Here is an 18,314-nt window from a genome sequence, read left to right as displayed (position 1 = left end):
TACTTCTGCAGTGATGTTTCATATCGACTTAGTATATGTTATCAGGTGGTTTATACTTAATGATATCATAAATATTTTTTTTAATTTAATTCCAAATCTCTGTAACCTTTGTAAAACTAAAGAAGAAAATAATGTGTACACTGACAAATTTGACCAGCCAAGTGATGGGATGCTGGAATGTTTTTTTTTTTTTTTTGGTGGGGGGGAGTCCACTACCCTACCTTTTGGCTATGATTTGGCTCTGGCTGCATCTACCTTCTATCCACTCTCCATTTTTGTATACAGTTATATGTTAGGATATAAAACTGTTGATGTTAAGTTGTCAATCTCGCCTTCATTCTTGCTTGATGGGTTCACTCGGCACTTGCTAAGCTCGAGAGTCACTTTTACCAGCTCGAGGCAGCCCTATATCCCATGATGCAAGGCGGTAAGTACCCAGATCTCGTTTGCCGCTTCGCTGATGAGGTCTTCCTTTTGCCAGCTCCTGGTAAGTGTTTTATATATATACTTCTTAGCCCCTTTTTCAATTTAAACTTTATATTTTACGTTTTTAGTTTATATTAAGCCCTTTTCTGACTAAATTTTCCCTCAATCTTTAATTTTTTTAGTCAGGCCTTCTCCCCTCCCATCCCCCCCCTTGTTAGGGTGTGTGTGTGTGTGTGTGTGTGAGAGGTTAGTTTTAAAAACTCTTTTTGGGATATCTTGTTCTTTGGGACTGTGTTGTGAGTGTTTCTGCACTATGTCCAAAGAAAGGGTCTCAGGCTTTAAGAAGTGTGACTCGTGCTGTCAGAAGATGTCTCTGACAGACGGTCACACTTCTTGCTTATACTGCCTGGGACCTCTCCACCTGCAGGACTCCTGTGCGATTTGTCATTCCTTTAGCCAGAGAGTCCTGCAGGAGAGGAGAAATAAATTGATTTTAAGGGGTCTTCTTAAACCGGAGGGCTCTCCGGCTAAGTCGCGAGCAAGACTTCTAAGTCTTCCAAGGCCCAGGCTTCTGTGTCCAAGTCTGCGGCCTCGGCTCCGACTCTTTCTGAGTCGAGATTGGCTCCGGCTGGAGCCGATCCTGGTTTGCATAAACCTTCGGCACCGTGGCTATCGGTGCCGATATTCAGTCACATCGGTGTCGGCTCTGGCTGGTTCCGACCACCATGTGGCTCAGGCTTCGGTGTCGGTGCCGATCAGCTCCGACACCCTTACCGTTATGTCTGTATCGGCTCCGGCTGGAGCCGATGCATCGAGACCATCTGTCGGTGCCGATAAGTCCTCGGCTCCGACTGCTTCTTTGGTTTCGTCGGCTCCGATGGTTCCTTCGAGGAAGAGGTCCAGGTCCCCTTCCTTGGAACCGATACTCTCGGCTCCGGCCTCACCTCTCCTCTCGGAACGGAGCCATCGGAGCCGATCATCCAGGTCATCCAGGCTTTCTGACCATGATTTAGAGAGGGTGGTCAGCAGATTATTAAAATCACAGGCACTGGCCCAGATGCTACATAGTCCGTCTCAACAGACGACTATTAGTCCACACCCTCTTGTAGTTCCTCCTCCGACTCTATCTCAGAGTTTGGAGCTGGAGTCTTCGGGAATAGTTTCTGCTAGGGCTGAGGGGCAGATACCCCCCCTTCTGCTCCCTCAGCATCTACTCTTATCTCCTCTTCGAGACCTTCCTTAGAGGGATTCGGTGGTCGGGCTTCCCTGGTCTCCTCCGAGGGGGTGAGTGGCATCGGACCCTTGTCCGACCCACTCTTCCCTTGGAGCTCGGCCTTGGTGAGCTCGGCTCCAACATCTGCCTCGGAGCCTTCTCTTCGGTGGGCCCTGGAGTTCCTGTTTCTTCGAACGGGTTCTCTCGGACCTCCCTGGGAGGGGAGCCTTCGAGGTGATGAAGAGTGTGCTGGCCACTGGACTCAGCCAGCAGTCTGTTCCCTTAGCTCCTCCCTCCACGGTGCCTGTCGATATCTCTGCCATCTCTCTTGCTCCCGGACCCAGAGATCCTCCACCTCAGGTTTCCCCACTGGGAAGAACCCCCTCTTCCGAGGATTCTCCTGATCAGTCAGGGGATCCTCCGTGCAAGAGGACTTGTAAGAGGAAACACATAGACTCCCCTGAGTCTATCACTTCAGATACCGACTTAGATGAGTCGGAGAGATCCCCAAGATCCCCTTCTGAGGATGTCTCCTTTTCAGACATCCTAGAACTCCTTAAACAGAGGGGAAACTGGCCCTCCAATAATCCCTCTGAGGATGAGTCGGTATACCTGGAGGCGTTTGGATCTCGGCCCTCCACCTCCTGGGTGTCTCCGCCTTTCGACCCCCTAATGCAGGTTATTGCCCAAAAGGTTTGGGCTGCTCCTGACTCTGTAGAGCCAGTTCCTAGGAGGCCATCTAAATTTATTACTGCCCCTTCGGATAAGCAATTCCTTACGAAAGGTGTCCCTGCTGATGCCATGGTGGTGGCGGCTGCCACTAAGAAGGAACTTGCAGATCCTTCCGTACCTGTCCATCCTCCTAATAAGGACTCTAGGACCATGGATAGGTATGGTAAGCGGATGTTCTCTTCAGCGACCTTTGCTATGCGTTCGCTGAACTACTTATGTCACTTCACCAGACTCCAAAGGGACATCCTTAAGGAGCTAGGTGAAGTAGTACAGGAACCCACAGCTGCAGGGGCTCAAGAAAAAATTGCTTTGCAGCTAGGAACCCTTAATTCTATTGCTAACTCCTCCATGCGACTGATATCATATGCAGCAGATGGAGCGAGTAGGGCCGCAGGTACAGGTGTGGCTCTTAGACGCCAAGCCTGGATGCGGCTCTGTAATTTTGCAGATCCCTTTAAGGCGTCCTTCACAAACTCTCCCTTTGATGGGTCAGCTTTGTTCGGCCCTCAAGTGAAGGAGACATTGACCAGGTGTGAGCAGGATGGCAAGACTCTTTCTGCCGTAGGGTCCGTTTTCCACCCTTCTAGACCTTACCCTAAAGGACAGAAGGGTGGCAAAATGTGGTTCCATAAATCCCAAGGAGTCACGCCAGATGCACGTGGTCAGTTTACCCCTAGAGGCAGAGGGGTAACAATAACAGACACCGCCTAGAGGCAGAGGGGTCCACAGAACCAGGGAAGCAGAGAGCCTCTCTGACAAGCCCTTCCAGCATCCCTGAGATGTTGCCCGACTGTCCTTCCTTGGAGGCAGTCGGGGGAAGACTATCGCTGTACCCAGAAGCCTGGCGTTCCCTCACTCAAGACAGATGGGTACAGTCGATCATATCCGAGGGTTACAAAATTCCTTTCGAGGAAAGTCCTTCTCTCACTCAAATTCCCTTCCAGATGTACCACCCGGTCTAAGGGAAATTGCAGAGTTAGAAGTATTAAAACTTCTACAAAAAAGAGCCATTCAGCCAGTTACAACAGACCATTCAGAGCCCGGAATCTACTCAAGATTCTTTTTGGTCCCCAAAAAGACGGGAGACTGGAGACCAATATTGGATCTCAGCAGACTCAACAAGTCTGTGAGAAAGACAAGATTTCAAATGGTCACACTTCAGTCAATTTTGCCCTTCCTGGAGAGGGACAACTGGATGTGCTCAATAGATCTTCAGGATGCGTACTATCACATAAAAATTCACAGGCACTCCAGAAGGTTTCTCCGCTTTCGGCTGGGGTCCAGTCATTTCCAATTCAGAGCCCTGCCCTTTGGTCTCACTACAGCCCCCAGAGTGTTCACCAAATGTATGGCAGTGGTCACGGCTCACCTGAGACGTCAAGGATTCCAGGTGTTTCCGTATCTCGACGACTGGCTCCTTTCAGCCACCACCAGGCATCAACTTCTTCAAGCCAGGGATTACACTATAAATCTTTGCACTCATCTGGGAATTTCGATCAACTACGAAAAATCCTCCTTATTGCCCTGCCAGTCTATTACTTTCATAGGCGCAAACTTAAACACTGTTCGGATGTCAGCAACCCTCACAGACCAAAGAATTTCAGATATACACAGTCACGTGAGGATCATCCTAGCCAGCAAGAAAGTACAAGCCAGAATGGTCCTAAAGGTGTTGGGCCTCATGGCTGCGGCCATTACCCTTCTTCCCTTGGCCTGCTTCAGTGGATGTTGTTCACTCAATGGTCTTACCAACAACTTCCGATGCGTCACCAAATACTGGTGACACAAATTTGCAGGAATCATCTTTCATGGTGGATTACTTCCCCCCAGATTCACCAAGGCAGACCCTTTGTACCCCCAGCCCCGGTAGCCACTGTCACTACGGACGCCTCCCTGATCGGGTGGGGGGGTCATTATCAGGGCAGGATGGTTCATGGGACGTGGCAACCGTTCGAATACCACCTGCACATAAATGTCCTAGAGATGAGAGCAGTGCTTTTAACATTGCAAGCCCTCAACGACTTTCTTCCCTTGGGAACAATTGCAGTTCACACAGACAACATGTCTGTAGTATGGTATATCAACAAACAGGGCGGAACCAAGTCCTACCCCTTGTGTCGAGAAGCTCTCAGACTTTGGCAATGGGCGATCTCCTCTCATCGGTTTCTGGTAACAACGCATATCCCTGGGAAAACCAACATTTTAGCGGACAGATTGAGCAGAGCTATTCTCATGCCTCACGAGTGGTCTCTCAAACAATCTATAGTGGAGGAGATTTTTCTAGAATGGGGCCGCCCATGTTGCGATCTTTTTGCTACTCCCCAAAACAGCAAATGCCCAGATTTCTTCTCTCTCTTCCCACTGCCAGGCCATCCCCCCAGAGATGCTCTAACCCAGGATTGGCCCCAGGGACTTCTTTATGCCTTTCCTCCCTTTCCACTGATTCCACAATTACTCCAGAAATCCACCGTTTTGAGAGCCAAAATGATTCTCATTGCTCCCTATTGGCCTCGTCAGATTTGGTTTCTGTTCCTCCATCGTCGTCTTTTGGTGCAGCCGTGGCATCTGGACCCAGTCCCAGACCTTCTGATTCACCAATCGGGTCAGCTGCACCGGCCTATCCATTCTCTCAACCTCACAGCATGGTTGCTCCACTTCCTTCCTTAGCCAGGCTTCCTATGATCTCTAATCCTGTTAGAGACATCATAGTAGCTTCCCTCAAATCCTCCACTAGGAGGATTTATACTAGCAAATGGAAACATTTTTCTTGTTGGGCAAAAGCTAAAAATATTGATCCCTTTACTGCTCCAGTTCAAGCAGTTTTGGATTTCTTAGCGGAAATATTTCACTCCAGCTCCTCTTCTTCCACGGTCAAAGTTCAGTTGGCTGCTATCTCGAACTTTCATGTCGGGTTCGCAGATCACAACATTATGTCCCACAGGCTTTGCAGAGCCTTCTTAAAAGGAATTTTTCTCCTAAAACCTCCAATCAGGAGTCCTCCTCCTCAATGGGACCTAAATTTAGTGCTGACATCCTTGATTCTTCCTCCCTTCGAGCCAGCTGTTTCATGTTCCCTGAAATTTCTTTCATGGAAAACCTTATTCCTGGTTGCTATTACATCGGCTAGGAGGGTATCTGAACTTCATGCTCTCTCTGTTCACCCCCCCTATTTAGTCTTCCACAAAGACAGAGTATCATTGAGAACTAATCCGACCTTTTTGCCTAAGGTCGCCTCAAAGAATAATTTGAATCAGGCTATTGATCTTCCTGTATTTTTTCCAAACTACTCAAACAGATCGGAACAAAAGTTACATTATCTTGATGTTCACCGCCAACTCATATATTATTTGGACAGAACAAAACAATTCAGGAAATCCGATCAACTCTTTGTTTCTTATGCTGATAACAAGAAAGGCCTTCCTGTCTCAAAGGTGACCTTATCTAGATGGCTTTCTTCTGTCATCTCTGAAATTTATCAGCTCAGGGGAAAACAGCTGTGCTCTAAACCTAAAGTGCATTCAACCAGAAGCTTAGCCACTTCCACAGCTTTTCAAGCTAGACTTCCATTAGACACTATTTGTGCAGCAGCCACTTGGGCCACTCCTCATACCTTTGTTTCTCATTACAAATTGGATTTGGCCTCCAGGGACAGAGCCAGTTTTGGCTTTACAGTTCTCAAGAGTCTGTTCCATTGAGTCACCCAGGATAAGGGTGCTAGGGACGCGGTCCCATCAAGCAAGAATGAAGGCGAGATTGACAACTTAACATTGAGAAGTTATGTACCTACCATAATGTTCCATGTTAGTTGTCTTCTCTCTTCTTTCTTATGACCCTCCCTCCTTCCCCCTGGCCTGGACAGACTTTTCTCTTTACATGGAAGAATGCTTCTTAAGACCATACAGTGCTGGTCCTCCAAAACCATCCTTCAGGCTTTTTCTTTCCTTCTTTCTTCCTTTTGGGAAGTTTTTTATGCTAGGTGTTATTGCCTATAAGACAACAAACGAGATCTGGGTACTTACCGCCTTGCATCATGGGATATGGGGCTGCCTCGAGCTGGTAAAAGTGACTCTCGAGCTTAGCAAGTGCCGAGTCGGAGCCGAGGATCGGCTCCGAACCCATCAAGCAAGAAAGAAGGCGAGAGAAGACAACTAACATGGAACGTTATGGTAGGTACATAACTTCTCATTTTTTTTTTACTAGTTTTAGTTGTTCAGGATAAATACTGTCCTTTTTAACTCCTGGGCAAGAAAGTCCTGATGTTTCTTCACTCTGACTGCTGATTCCCCTCCCCCCCAGGTCTAACCAATTAACAGTCAGAGTGAAGGTCTGGGAGGGAGACAGATCTTCTGAAAGCTGGCCGATTGTGTTTTGGTAAAGAATGTGTAGCCTAAAGGCTACTGCAGCAGTGAGGAATTCAAACATCTACTGTTGTGGGTAAATGCAACTTACACCACAGTACTTTGTCATTAAAATGGTATATGTTAAGCATTTAATTGAATTACGATTTAAACTATCCAGACTAGTGCTGTTTATAACAGCATTAAAAGTGTTAACATATGAAGGCATGGTATCTATAATCTTGTAAGATGCTATTAAAAAGGAATCCTCTTTCTTTTGTAGCAGTAGGTGGAGCCTTAGATGTTAGTTTATATGCTGGGACATTGGATGAGGTGCTGTCCCTAACTACTGATGAATCAGAGGTTATGAAAATAGTTACCTTTATGAGATTTCTGTGTACATTAGAAGTCTGTCTTTTTTTACTTTTCATGTACAATGAAAATGTTGCTGTAGAAGTCTATTATGTCTGTCAGATGGAATACCTAAAGTCAACAGTATATAAAAGTATGAAGTACCTATACAGTGCAAAGACAGTTTGTGTTCCTCTGACCTCCAGACAAAGTCATTCATTATGTTTCTTGTGAGACAAAAAGGCTAATATCCTGACAACACTGTTCATGGGGAGTAATGATCCAGAAAAACCTTACTTGACTCTGCTTCTGCGGTTTAGTAACAGCTGGTTGGTGCATTACTATACAGTCTGTTAAAAGGAATATGACATGGCATCTACCATTGTTCCACAGAGATTTCTGCAAAATAAACCAGGTAAACCTAGTTAAAATATTTGTATTTCCCTGGCGCTCAATGTAAGTATGAAGGTTTTAGAGGGTCAGAGCACAATTCTCATCATATTCCAGGGAGTAAACTTATTAGTTTATCTGAGGAGGTCCTTTCAATGATGCAGCTTAAAACTAGAATATTTAAAAGTGTCACATGTGCTAAAAATCATTGTATCTTTTGTCTGACAGGGTAGCAGAGGTTTTCCAGGGCCTTCGGGGCCTGTTGGTCCGCCTGGTCCACAAGGTTTTCAGGTGAGTTAGTAATCTTTCGTTATTCTTGCTAGTGCTGTAATCCTAGTATAGCAGTAGCATTAGTGTTAACAGTTTTATGATTAGGGCTTCAAGATGTATATGGGCATACAAAGTGCATAAGTCAATGTTGTTGTGTCTTTCGGCTTTTCCCTGTTAGGGGTCGCCACAGCGGAACTCCGGTCCGCTAATGATTGGTAGTTGATTTTTGCATGCCGAGTTACCAGCCCTGATGCACAACCTTCATCGAAGGTACGCCCATTCACGCATGTCTCCACGGAGAAGACGCTCTAGCTGAGAATCGAACCGGACAGCGTCTTACTGAGAGGCGACAATAGCTAATGAAATGGCAATATTTATTATGCTGAAGCAAATTTATCACCTGTGCCAGGGTACATTTTTGGCTAGGCTTGTTTAGGCCCTAAGGCCAATAGCCTAGTACCTACCTATGAACCTGTGAAGTATCATATTGACAATTATCAATTTGTTAGTTTTGTTAAAATAGGGTTAATTTGAGGGTGTGAATTTTTCTCCTTTTCCCCACTAGGTCTGCCCAGTCTGATGTTTCAGGTTAATAGGAATGTCACTGATGACTAATGCTACTTGGAAGTGGAGGCAAGCTTGTAGCCTGTTTCAACGTTTAAAGACTTTAGATTACCTCTCCCACTTTTTTTAACAGGCAGCTGAAGAAATATGGTTCTGCAAATAACAGTGGGAATACACACTGGCAGAGACTTACAAAAAAATGTAATTGACAGGTACTGCTGTTCAAGTAATTGTCCACTTGCTTCTAGCTATCATCTGTAGAATTGTAATGGGTCTGCCCACACACACTCCATTCCAAAATAACATGTTATGTGAGAACCACTGTCTGCTCATTTATGGCTTACACTAGTTCAAGAAAGTGTTATTTTTCAATTTTTTTTTTTGCATCATCAGGAAATGACGTAGGCACTGCTGCCACATTATTTTTCTGTTTTTATTAATTACTTTATTGATCAGTCAGTAATAACTTAGCAACAGTATTCATATTAGTAAACAATTTGCTCAGTAACTTGATGAATATATTAGTGATATTGTTTACCCCAAGTCTATTCATACGGTGATTGATCTACCATTTTGCAACACTTAAATGTTCATCTCCCACAGGTCACTTTACTCAAGTTCCAGTAACTCCAACCAACAAATAGACATAATTCTTTTCTTGTAATTTAGGCTGTATAGCGTAACTGCATATTTGAGTTTCCTCCCTTTGGCTGTGACTCATCTAATTGTTAATCTACAGTACTATACAGTAGGGTGCACCATTCCCAGATCATCTCTACTCCCCCAACTCAGATTTCCATTTCTTACTCTCAGTTACTTGTGTAGGCCTCCCATTGACTCCACTGTTTAAGAAGTTTGATTAGGCTATCCTGTTATCTTTTCTTTCCCACTTCGAAATTTCATTTGTAATGTCTCTTATTATCAGGTCTGGCCAACTCCTGCCTTCCAATTTTCTGTAATACATTTCTTTGCAGCCGTAAGTATAGCTATTAGGTTTCTCTCTTGAGGGGGACATTTCAGCATCCCTGGCCATTCCTAAGAATAGCATAATTTTTGGCTAGGGGATTTCTCTTAAAAAGCTGATGTTAAGAGCTCCCAAAAACTCCCTTTAAAATCCACTAACTCTTAGCAGCTCCAGGAGACATGTTTCTAAGTACCTCTTTCTCCCTATAAGCATCTCCAACAGTTCCCATTTGATTGGGGAAATGTGTTGCAATTTAGACAGTATATGCAAATATTTGTATAGACACTTCCATAGTAATGTGCCAAATCTGATTTTTGTTGCCTCTCTTTTTAAGATACACACCTGTTTCCATTCATTGTTTATACGCTGTGTTTCAAATTTCTCTCCCATATTGCCTTCCACTAAGTCTATTACCAAGTAAATGATCCCTCTTTTCCTTTATATTTTGCCCTTACAAGTCATGTCTTCCTCTTTGAACTTGTCCCCTCTGCAGTAGTATTTTCCCCAAATAGGGTTTATCATGAGGTTCTTTAGGGAGGATAGATTTTTTTTGCCTCTGTTGTCAGTACTTTGAACACTGTTCTCCACACATCTTTAAGACCCCACCTAGCCTGCTTTAGCTTGTATCCAATCCAGTCCCCCCTCCCCTGTCAGCTATGCTGTGATTAATGTCTGGGTCGCATTCCTTCTTCAGTTTATGCACTATTCCTCTTCAGTTTTTCCTTCTCTAGAATAACAAACTAATTAGCAATATAAAATGTTTCCACTTCTTCATATTCTCATTTTAATACCTCTCTGACCACCAGCATGGTTTATCTGCTAAACTCTAGAAGAGATTTACCACAACTACTTCCCAAAAGTTCTAAAGTATTTGTCCTGCCTGTCTACTTTCCTCATTCCAAAATAATAGGTTTTCATTTAGCGACATAGGATTTTGTTTGCACCAATGAGAATATCCTTAATTTATGGCCTTATAAAACCATTTAGGGATGAAATTCGTAGGCCTCACAGTTTTCTACACAGTATCAGTCTTTTCCATGATGCTGTTGATCTGCCTCCTTCCTAAATATAATATACAACAAAACATTTTACCATAGTAAAGAAGTTTTGGAGGGCGTCTATGTAATAGGAAAGGACTGGAAGGCAAGAATGTAACCACAAAGAAATGTTCTGTTTGTACTCAGTGGCCTAGTTCTAACTTTAACATTTTTCATCTTCTAACTTTCAGTTTTATCCTCTCTATTAACCTCTCAAATGACTTTATTTACTGAATCCTCCAATGTTCAGTGAAACCAAACCCCCAAATATTTAAATGACTTTGCTCTGTAGACTTCTAGGTACTGCAAAATTGTGCACAAAGGTAGAATGCCATTTAGTACTCTTACCATTGTCTTATCAACATTTAATTTACATACAGATATTTTACACGACTCCTGCATGTACTTACTTTTTTTCCAAGTGTCACTCTGTGTCCTCAAGAAATACAAAGATACCACTGGCATGTAGCACCGATTTTTTTCACCTCCACCTTCTTAGTAAACTGTCATTCTAAATTCCTAACTTTTTTGGCTAACATTTCTATGTATAATGTAAACAGGAATAGGGATAAGGAGTAATCCTCCCTCATTCCTCTGGAAAGCTCAAAAGACCTCAACATACCAAACTGATTTTTTTTCCTGGTTACTGAACTCACATACATATATATATATATATATATATATATATATATATATATATATATATATATATAATTTTTTTTATTAATTTCGATATTACAATATAAAATGGTAACATACAATGCACAGTCAAAACAACATGGATATACATAAACTTTGCATAACAAATAACTATTTACAAATATGCCTTATGCCAACGTAAGACATAAGTTACCAGAGTTTAAACCAGAATGAGCTCAAGTAAAGTGTCCCAGTATTCAGTAAAGTGTGTATTAAGTCTTTGGGTGTATTTCTGATATTTGTGGGCAAGTAAGTGTTTGATAGCAAGTTATTTAAATCTGTCCTAAGTGAGTAGGGATCTATCCTTCCAGTTAAGGGTGATACAGAGTTTGACAAGGGAAAAGTGTGTTATTAAAATACGAGTCTGAAGCTTGGATAATCCGGTAGGTTGGGATATGTAATATTATGAATTCTCAAGACAGAGTCGTTTTCTCATATCCCATTTTTTCCAGTTGTTCTCACACCAGAATCTGAAAGAACATTTGCAACTCCAAAAAAATATGGAGCAAATCAGCTTTGTGATTGGTACAGTGGGCACAGAGGGGTGAGGAGGAGGGATAGATTTTAGAGAGTATAGCAGGGGTAAGGTAGCAATGTTTAAGGTCATAAGTTTTGTATAGTTAATTTTTTTAAGGGGAATAAGTTTCGAGGAAAGTTGAATAGCTTGGGAGATTTGGTTAGCAGAAATTGAGGGATCTTGGTCTTTCCAATAGTTTGAAAATATTAGTTAATTTTGGGTTCAGATAGAGAGAATAAGCTTGTACGAATTAGAAATCATTTTTTTCTTAAGTATAAGGAGGTTCCATATGGGTTTGCAGGCTTTAATATTGTTTAGATTTAGAGAAGTATCTTCCAAGGTGTTTCAGCAAAGGTCAAGGATTTGTCTCAAGATGATTGTATAACTTTTGGGTAGAGACATGTGTAGTCTTATATCAGATAGTAAATTATTTTTGAGAAGGAAGAATTCTGCTATGGTTAACTCTCTGATAAGGGGGTGTTTGTCAAGGTTGATCATTTTATTGATGTTCTTCGTGTTTCACTGTTGCAGTCATTACATCTGGGTAATCCTGCTGGCAGGTTGCCCTTAGTCGGCCTGATTAACAAAGTCTTGGGTCCTGCGTCGGTTGCTGTCCCTTCTTCCATAACGTCAGGTCGTCAGGGGTATAAAACATGCAGCCGACGCCATTACATCAGTCTTTCTTGCTGCGCAGTGCCCGAAGCAGAAGCAGTTCACAATTGCCGGTCTGCCGACTCCTGAAATTTTCATTTTCGAGTTTCAGAACCGAAATCTTCAACTAAAAGCTAAGTACCCCGTAGGGGAAACTTTTTCTTGCTCCTTACCGATGTCAGTAAAAGTTAATAATTGCATTACTTGTGGGAAGCAAATACCTCATAAGGATTTTCATTTGTACTGTATTCCTTGCCTAGGCCCTTACCACAATGTGCCTTGCTGTCGGTTTTGTGCTAAATTTAATCAACGCACGATTAAACATCGGTATATTTTTGCTTCTAAATATTTTGGCTCAAGATTTAATTATCCAGAAATGTTGTCGGTTAGCAGTCCGACTAATGGAATACGTAAAAATGCAATGAAAAAGACAGAGATAGACCGTTGAGGTCCAAAACCGATGACGATGCTTCTCCTAAGCCAGTCGCCAGTTCGCCGGTACTCAGTGAGGCGCTTTTGCAGCCCCTGATACATGCTACTTCTGATTCGCAGGCCTCTACTGAGACCCATCTGGAGTCCGGTATGCAGCGAGATGCTGCAATTATGGAACCCGCGGATGTCTCTACCTTGGATGGGTCCGGAGCCGCTGTGCAGGCACCGGCTTCTGAGGGTGTTTTCAGGCCTACAGATTTGTATATTAGACCGACGCCATCTTCAAAACTAAGGCCAAAATCTAAGTCTATGTCTAAAAAACCAATGCCTAGGCCACATGTGCAGGCCCCAATGCCTAAAAAACAAATGATCAAAATGGATGAAGATGTAATTACTCTGATCAGGGGTAGCCAACCCCCTCCTTCTAAGAGGCCTAGGCAAGACATTGATTATGAATCTTCTGAGCAGGATTCTATTTCTTCTGACTCTTCTGATGAACAAGATTTGTCTATTCCTACTTATGAGGACTCTGATGCAGAAGATTCCATTCCTTCTGCTTCTCCCCCTGAGGATTTTTCTTTTGGGGAAACTTTACATACCTTAAGGGAACATTTCCATTGGGAAAGTCACAATTTCTCTGACTCTAAAAAGAGACTTGGGGATTTTCTTCTTCTTTCTCAGCATAGACCTTTAGCCATACCTCCTGTTCTAGACATTGTTGATGATGTTTTTTCAGAATCTAGTACGACTCCTGATTCCCTGCCTCCAGCTCCTTGTAAGCCAGACAGATACTGCAGGGTTCCTGACTCCCACAAATTCCTTTTAAAAAATCCCATTGCTGACCCAGAAACCATTTCTCAGGGTCCCAAGGGCATTAAAGCCTCTACTGCTAAAAATCCTACACCTTCTGATAGAGATTCCAGGGCGCTGGCTAGATGGGGTAAGAAGGTTTACATGTCTGCAACCTTGGCAATCAGGGCTTTAAACTGTCAATTTCATATGCTTAAATATCAACAGCATATCATGGGACTACTTAAACAGAAAATGATGTTAATCTCTGACTGTGTGGAAAATAAAGATTTGCAAGATTTATTACATTCAGCTGAACAAGTTGGAAAACATACTTTGCAGTGTGGTTTTGATTCCTTGGAGGCCTCTTGCAGGGCTGCTGTAACTGGATCTGTGCTAAGAAGGCATGCTTGGCTCAAAGAGCAAACTCTGCCTGACCATGTTAAAGCAAAATTGTTGGATGATCCTTTACAACAGGACTGTCTCTTTGGTAATAAGGCTGAAGAAGTGTTAAAAAAGATGGAAGATGAAGCTAAATCTATGCAAACTGTGAAAGATTTCTTACAAGTGCAACCTACAAGATTTAGTAGGCACTGGCCTACTAAAAACTGGTCCATTCTAGTCCCCTCAAAAGCCATTCAAGTCAAATCTAGACATTCCAAATGCTCCAGATTTCAATCACAAGGAACTTTTAGAACAAAACAATGGGGTGCCCCCACCTCCAAATCTGGAAGCAGCAAGGCACCTCCCTATGGTAAACAGTTTCAATGACTTCCCCTAAAATCACCAAGCACTTACCATTTAGCCTCTCCTTTGGGGGGAAAACTGGCACTTCATGCACAAAACTGGCAACTCATTACCCAGGACAAATGGGTTTTAAATATAGTATCCCAGGGATACAGATTTCATTTCCACACGTTGCCAATTCCAAATGGATGGCCAGATCTGCCCCCAAATCAGTGGTCAGAGGCCCAGAAACAAGTTCTGTCCCTCATGAACATGGTGGCTATTCATCCAGTACCAGAAGAGGAAAAGGGACAAGTTTTATATTCAAGACTTTTCCTGGTACCCAGAAAAGACAAGTCATGGTGTCCAATTCTGGACTTATCCACTCTAAACACATTTCTGGACGTTCCAAAATTCAGGATATTGACTCTTCAACAGTTACTACCTATGCTAGGCAAAGATGCCTGGTTGGTAACTCTAGACTTAAAAGAGGCTTACCTGCATATCCCAATCAGGGAATCTTGCAGAAGATACCTCTGCTTCAAAGCAGGCTACTTGCATTATCAGTTCTCTGCACTACCCTTTGGCTTATATGCTGCACCCAGGGTCTTCACAAAGTGCCTGGCACCAATAATTGCATTTTGCAGGCAAAGAAATATTCAAATATATCCATACCTGGATGTTCGTCTAATTAAGGCAGAAAACAAGGACATTCTTCTAAAGTATCTGGCATTTGTAAAAAGGGTCTTAACTTGTCTAGGGTACACCTTAAATGAAAAGAAATCACAACTGGTACCCTCTCAAAAAATTACATTCCTGGGTGCAAGCTTGAATACAACTGCCCAGATGATTTACCGTACGCCAGGAAAGCAAATTCAATTGGTGACTTACTTCAAACAGGTGGCCACAAAAACCCTGCTATCTGCAAGACAAATTCTGCAGGCCTTGGGGTTCATGGCCTCCTGCATTCTTCTAATTCCGTATGCAAGACTGCATATGAGGAAACTTCAGTGGTACTTAAAAAGTTTATGGAGTCAACATTGTCACTGCCTGGAAACAATGATTCCTAGTATACCTTGCCTGCAACTAGAGTTCCTATGGTGGGCAGAGGCCTGCCACCAAAACAAGGGATTGCCATTCACTCCACCCCCTGCCGCCCAAACCCTGACTACAGACGCATCAGACTATACTTGGGGGGGGCTCATAGGTTCATAGGTTTATACTAGGCTATCTGCCCAAAGGCATTTATAAGCCTAGCCCAAATTTAATACTGTGCCCATTAGTTTGTTGTGCCTCTGTCCAGCAGTGACACAGAGATGATTCCCGGGGTAAACCTACGATCTCCCATCCACAGGTCAAGATTTCTCTTGAACAGAGCCAGCGAGGTGCTCTGCCTCACATGGACCGGGATTTTATTCCACAGCATAGGGAGTCTCTGAGTGATAAATCTATCCCTCCAGCACATCCTATTTATGTCCGTGCTAAGGTTTAAGTCGCTTGCTCTAGTGGTTTTGGTGGATTTGGATTTTTGAGGTGGAGCATGTCCATTAATTCGGGTTGGACATGGCCTTGTATGTCAGGCACATGTCACCTCTGAGCAGACGGTATGCGACTGAATAGAGCTGGAGTTTCTTCAATCTGGCAGCATATGACAGATTTTGGAGTCCCTTTATCCTTTTGGTGAGGAACTTTTGGGGTCTCTCCAATTGCTGCAGATGTCGGGTGAGATACATCCTGAATGGGGCATTGTACTCGATCATTAGTCTGATAAGTGAAGAGTACAGGGGAACAATGACCTCACTAGATCTGGATGTGAATCCCTTCATAATCAGGTGGGCAATGTAGAAGGTCTTTCTAACCACTTTAGCAATGTGAGTGTCAAAAGAAAGGCCACTGTCAACCTGGGTCCCCAGGTCCCTGATAACCTCTTCTGTGCTTAGTGGATTGCCACCTATATGGTAGCTTGGGGTTACCTTGTTTTCCCGAAGGGTATGACTATACATTTTTGGCGTTTAACTTCAGGCCATGGCTCTGGCACCAGCTATCTGTTTCCGTGAGTCCCTTCTGAAGGATATCCGTGTCCGATGCACTTTCCACTATGGCGCCCAGTTTGCAGTCGTCTGCAAACTTTGTCAGCCAAAGTCCTCCCATGTTGGCCTGTACTTCTGAGAAGTAGATGCCGAACAATAGGGGGCCAAGGACCGAGCCCTGTGGGACACCACTTGTGACCGGCTTGGAGTCTGACATAGCGCCAGCAACTCTAACCCTGTGGGTTCTGTCCTTAAGCCAGTTTGCAACCCATCTTGTGACATATGGGTTTACATTTAAGCTGGTAAGTGCATTCAGGAGAAATGGAGCCCAAATCAAATGCACCTACATATCAATCAGAAAGAGATGCTAGCTGTACAGAATGCACTGACAGCCTTCAAGGACTACATTCATCCAGGGCAACTACTGATAAAGACAAACCACACCACAGTTATGTGGTACATAAGCGGGGGGGGGGGGACATATTCCTACCCCCTTTGCAGACTAGCCATGGCATTGTGGAACATGGCCTTGACCTTTCAAATACAACTACAAGCTTAATTCCTGCCAGGAAAGCTAAACACTCTGGCAAACGAACTAAGCAGAAATCGTATGGACCCACACGAATGGAAACTGGAACCACAAGTTTTTAACATGTTGACACACAAATGGGGGAGCCCAGACATTGATCTTTTTGCCTCACCCCAGAACTATCAGTTGGACAAATTCTGCACAAGAATTCATCACAAAAAAGCTTGGAAAGTGGATGCTCTATCATTCAGCTGGAAAAACCTATCAGTCTATGCTTTCCCCCCTCAGCCTCTGCTCTCCAAAGTTCTACTAAAAGTCAAACTGGACAAAACAAAAATTATTCTGATTGCTCCAGACTGGCCTCGCCAACACTGGTACCCACTCCTGCTCAATGTGTCACACCTTCTTCCGTGGCACCTGCCTCAGACACCTTACCTGCTGTCTCAGCAGAACTACCAAATTCTGCACAATCAGCTCCAAACTTTGAATCTTGCAGTGTGGCTAATAATTAATTTCACCCTTGGCATCCCTCAGCAAGTCTGTCATGGATGTCATTTTGGAGGCTAGAAGGCCTAGTACTAGAAAATCTTATGCTGACAAATGGAAAAAATTCTGTGCCTGGAACCAATCACAAGGAATAAGCACAGCAATGACCAATATTCCTCAGATTCTGCAATACTTAACTGAGATGCTGCATAAGGGCCTATCCTTTTCTTCCATAAAAATCCATGCCTCTGCCATTTCAGCTCATTACAACACAGAACCTCCCCTGTCCTCTCATTCTCTGCTAAAGCAGTATCTCAGAGGGGCCAAAAATTTAAGACCTCCCAGGAGAGCACCAACTCCTCCATGGGACCTCAATTTTGTTTTGGAAAAACTCACTCTTCCTCCTTTTGAACCAGCTGCTACTGCAGACCTAAAATTTCTCTCCTGGAAAACAGCTTTCCTTTTGGCAGTCACTTCAGCTAGAAGGATTTCAGAATTACAGGCTCCTACAGCAGTGGAGCCTTTCATTATTTTTCATCCGGACAGGGTGGCTCTCAGGACCAATTCATCTTTCATGCCTAAGGTGATATCCAGTGTGGCTGTTAATCAAACCATTCATCTGCCAATGTTCTTTCCCAATCCACAGAACAAGGGTGAGCGGATTCTGCATTCATTGGATGTACACAGACAAGTTAGATTCTACTTAAACAGGACAAAATCTCGAAAATCTGAACAACTGCTGGTGGCATTTGCTGCAGGGGCAGAGGGAAAGGCTATTTCAAAGCAGACTACTTCCAAATGGATAAGCCATTGTATTCGTTTCTGCTATGTGCACCATGGTAAACTTATCCCCAAGGGGATCAGATCTCATTCCACCAGGGTTGCATCTACTTCTGCAGCCTTTCTCAGAGGGGTTCCTACCAGAGACATTCTAGAAGCTGCTACCTGGAGCTCAGTTCATACATTCACCAAACATTACCATTTACCTCTCTTTTCTAAATCCAGAGCTGGCTTTGCCACTGCTGTCCTGCAGGGCCTTACAGCTGCTCCTAATGCTGTATAAATCCATCCTCCCAACCATAGCTTTGGGGTTCTGCCCAAATGTAATGACTGCAGCAGTGAAACACGAAGAACATAGTACAGTTGTGTACACTTACCATAAATGTAGATG

The 18,314-nt window shown here is 43.6% G+C and overlaps 1 protein-coding gene across 4 annotated transcripts in view; it reads left to right on the top strand.

Annotated features, from left to right (window-relative positions):
• The window catches only part of COL4A5 (collagen type IV alpha 5 chain), a 3,591,008-nt gene that overhangs the window by 1,326,868 nt on the left and 2,245,826 nt on the right, over positions 1 to 18,314 (top strand). For all 4 annotated transcript variants that reach the window (XM_044057208.1, XM_044057205.1, XM_044057207.1 and 1 more), the window contains exon 11: positions 7,678 to 7,740. In XM_044057208.1, the coding sequence (XP_043913143.1) occupies positions 7,678 to 7,740 (63 nt within the window). The remainder of the gene's footprint in view (positions 1 to 7,677; positions 7,741 to 18,314) is intronic.

This window comes from Protopterus annectens, chromosome 15.part0, assembly GCF_019279795.1.
Source record: "Protopterus annectens isolate FY-2018-M chromosome 15.part0, PAN1.0, whole genome shotgun sequence".
NCBI classification, from domain to species: Eukaryota; Metazoa; Chordata; order Ceratodontiformes; family Protopteridae; genus Protopterus; species Protopterus annectens.
The sequence above is the reverse complement of the archived record's forward strand: the minus strand, read 5'-3'. Positions and strand labels throughout refer to the sequence as shown.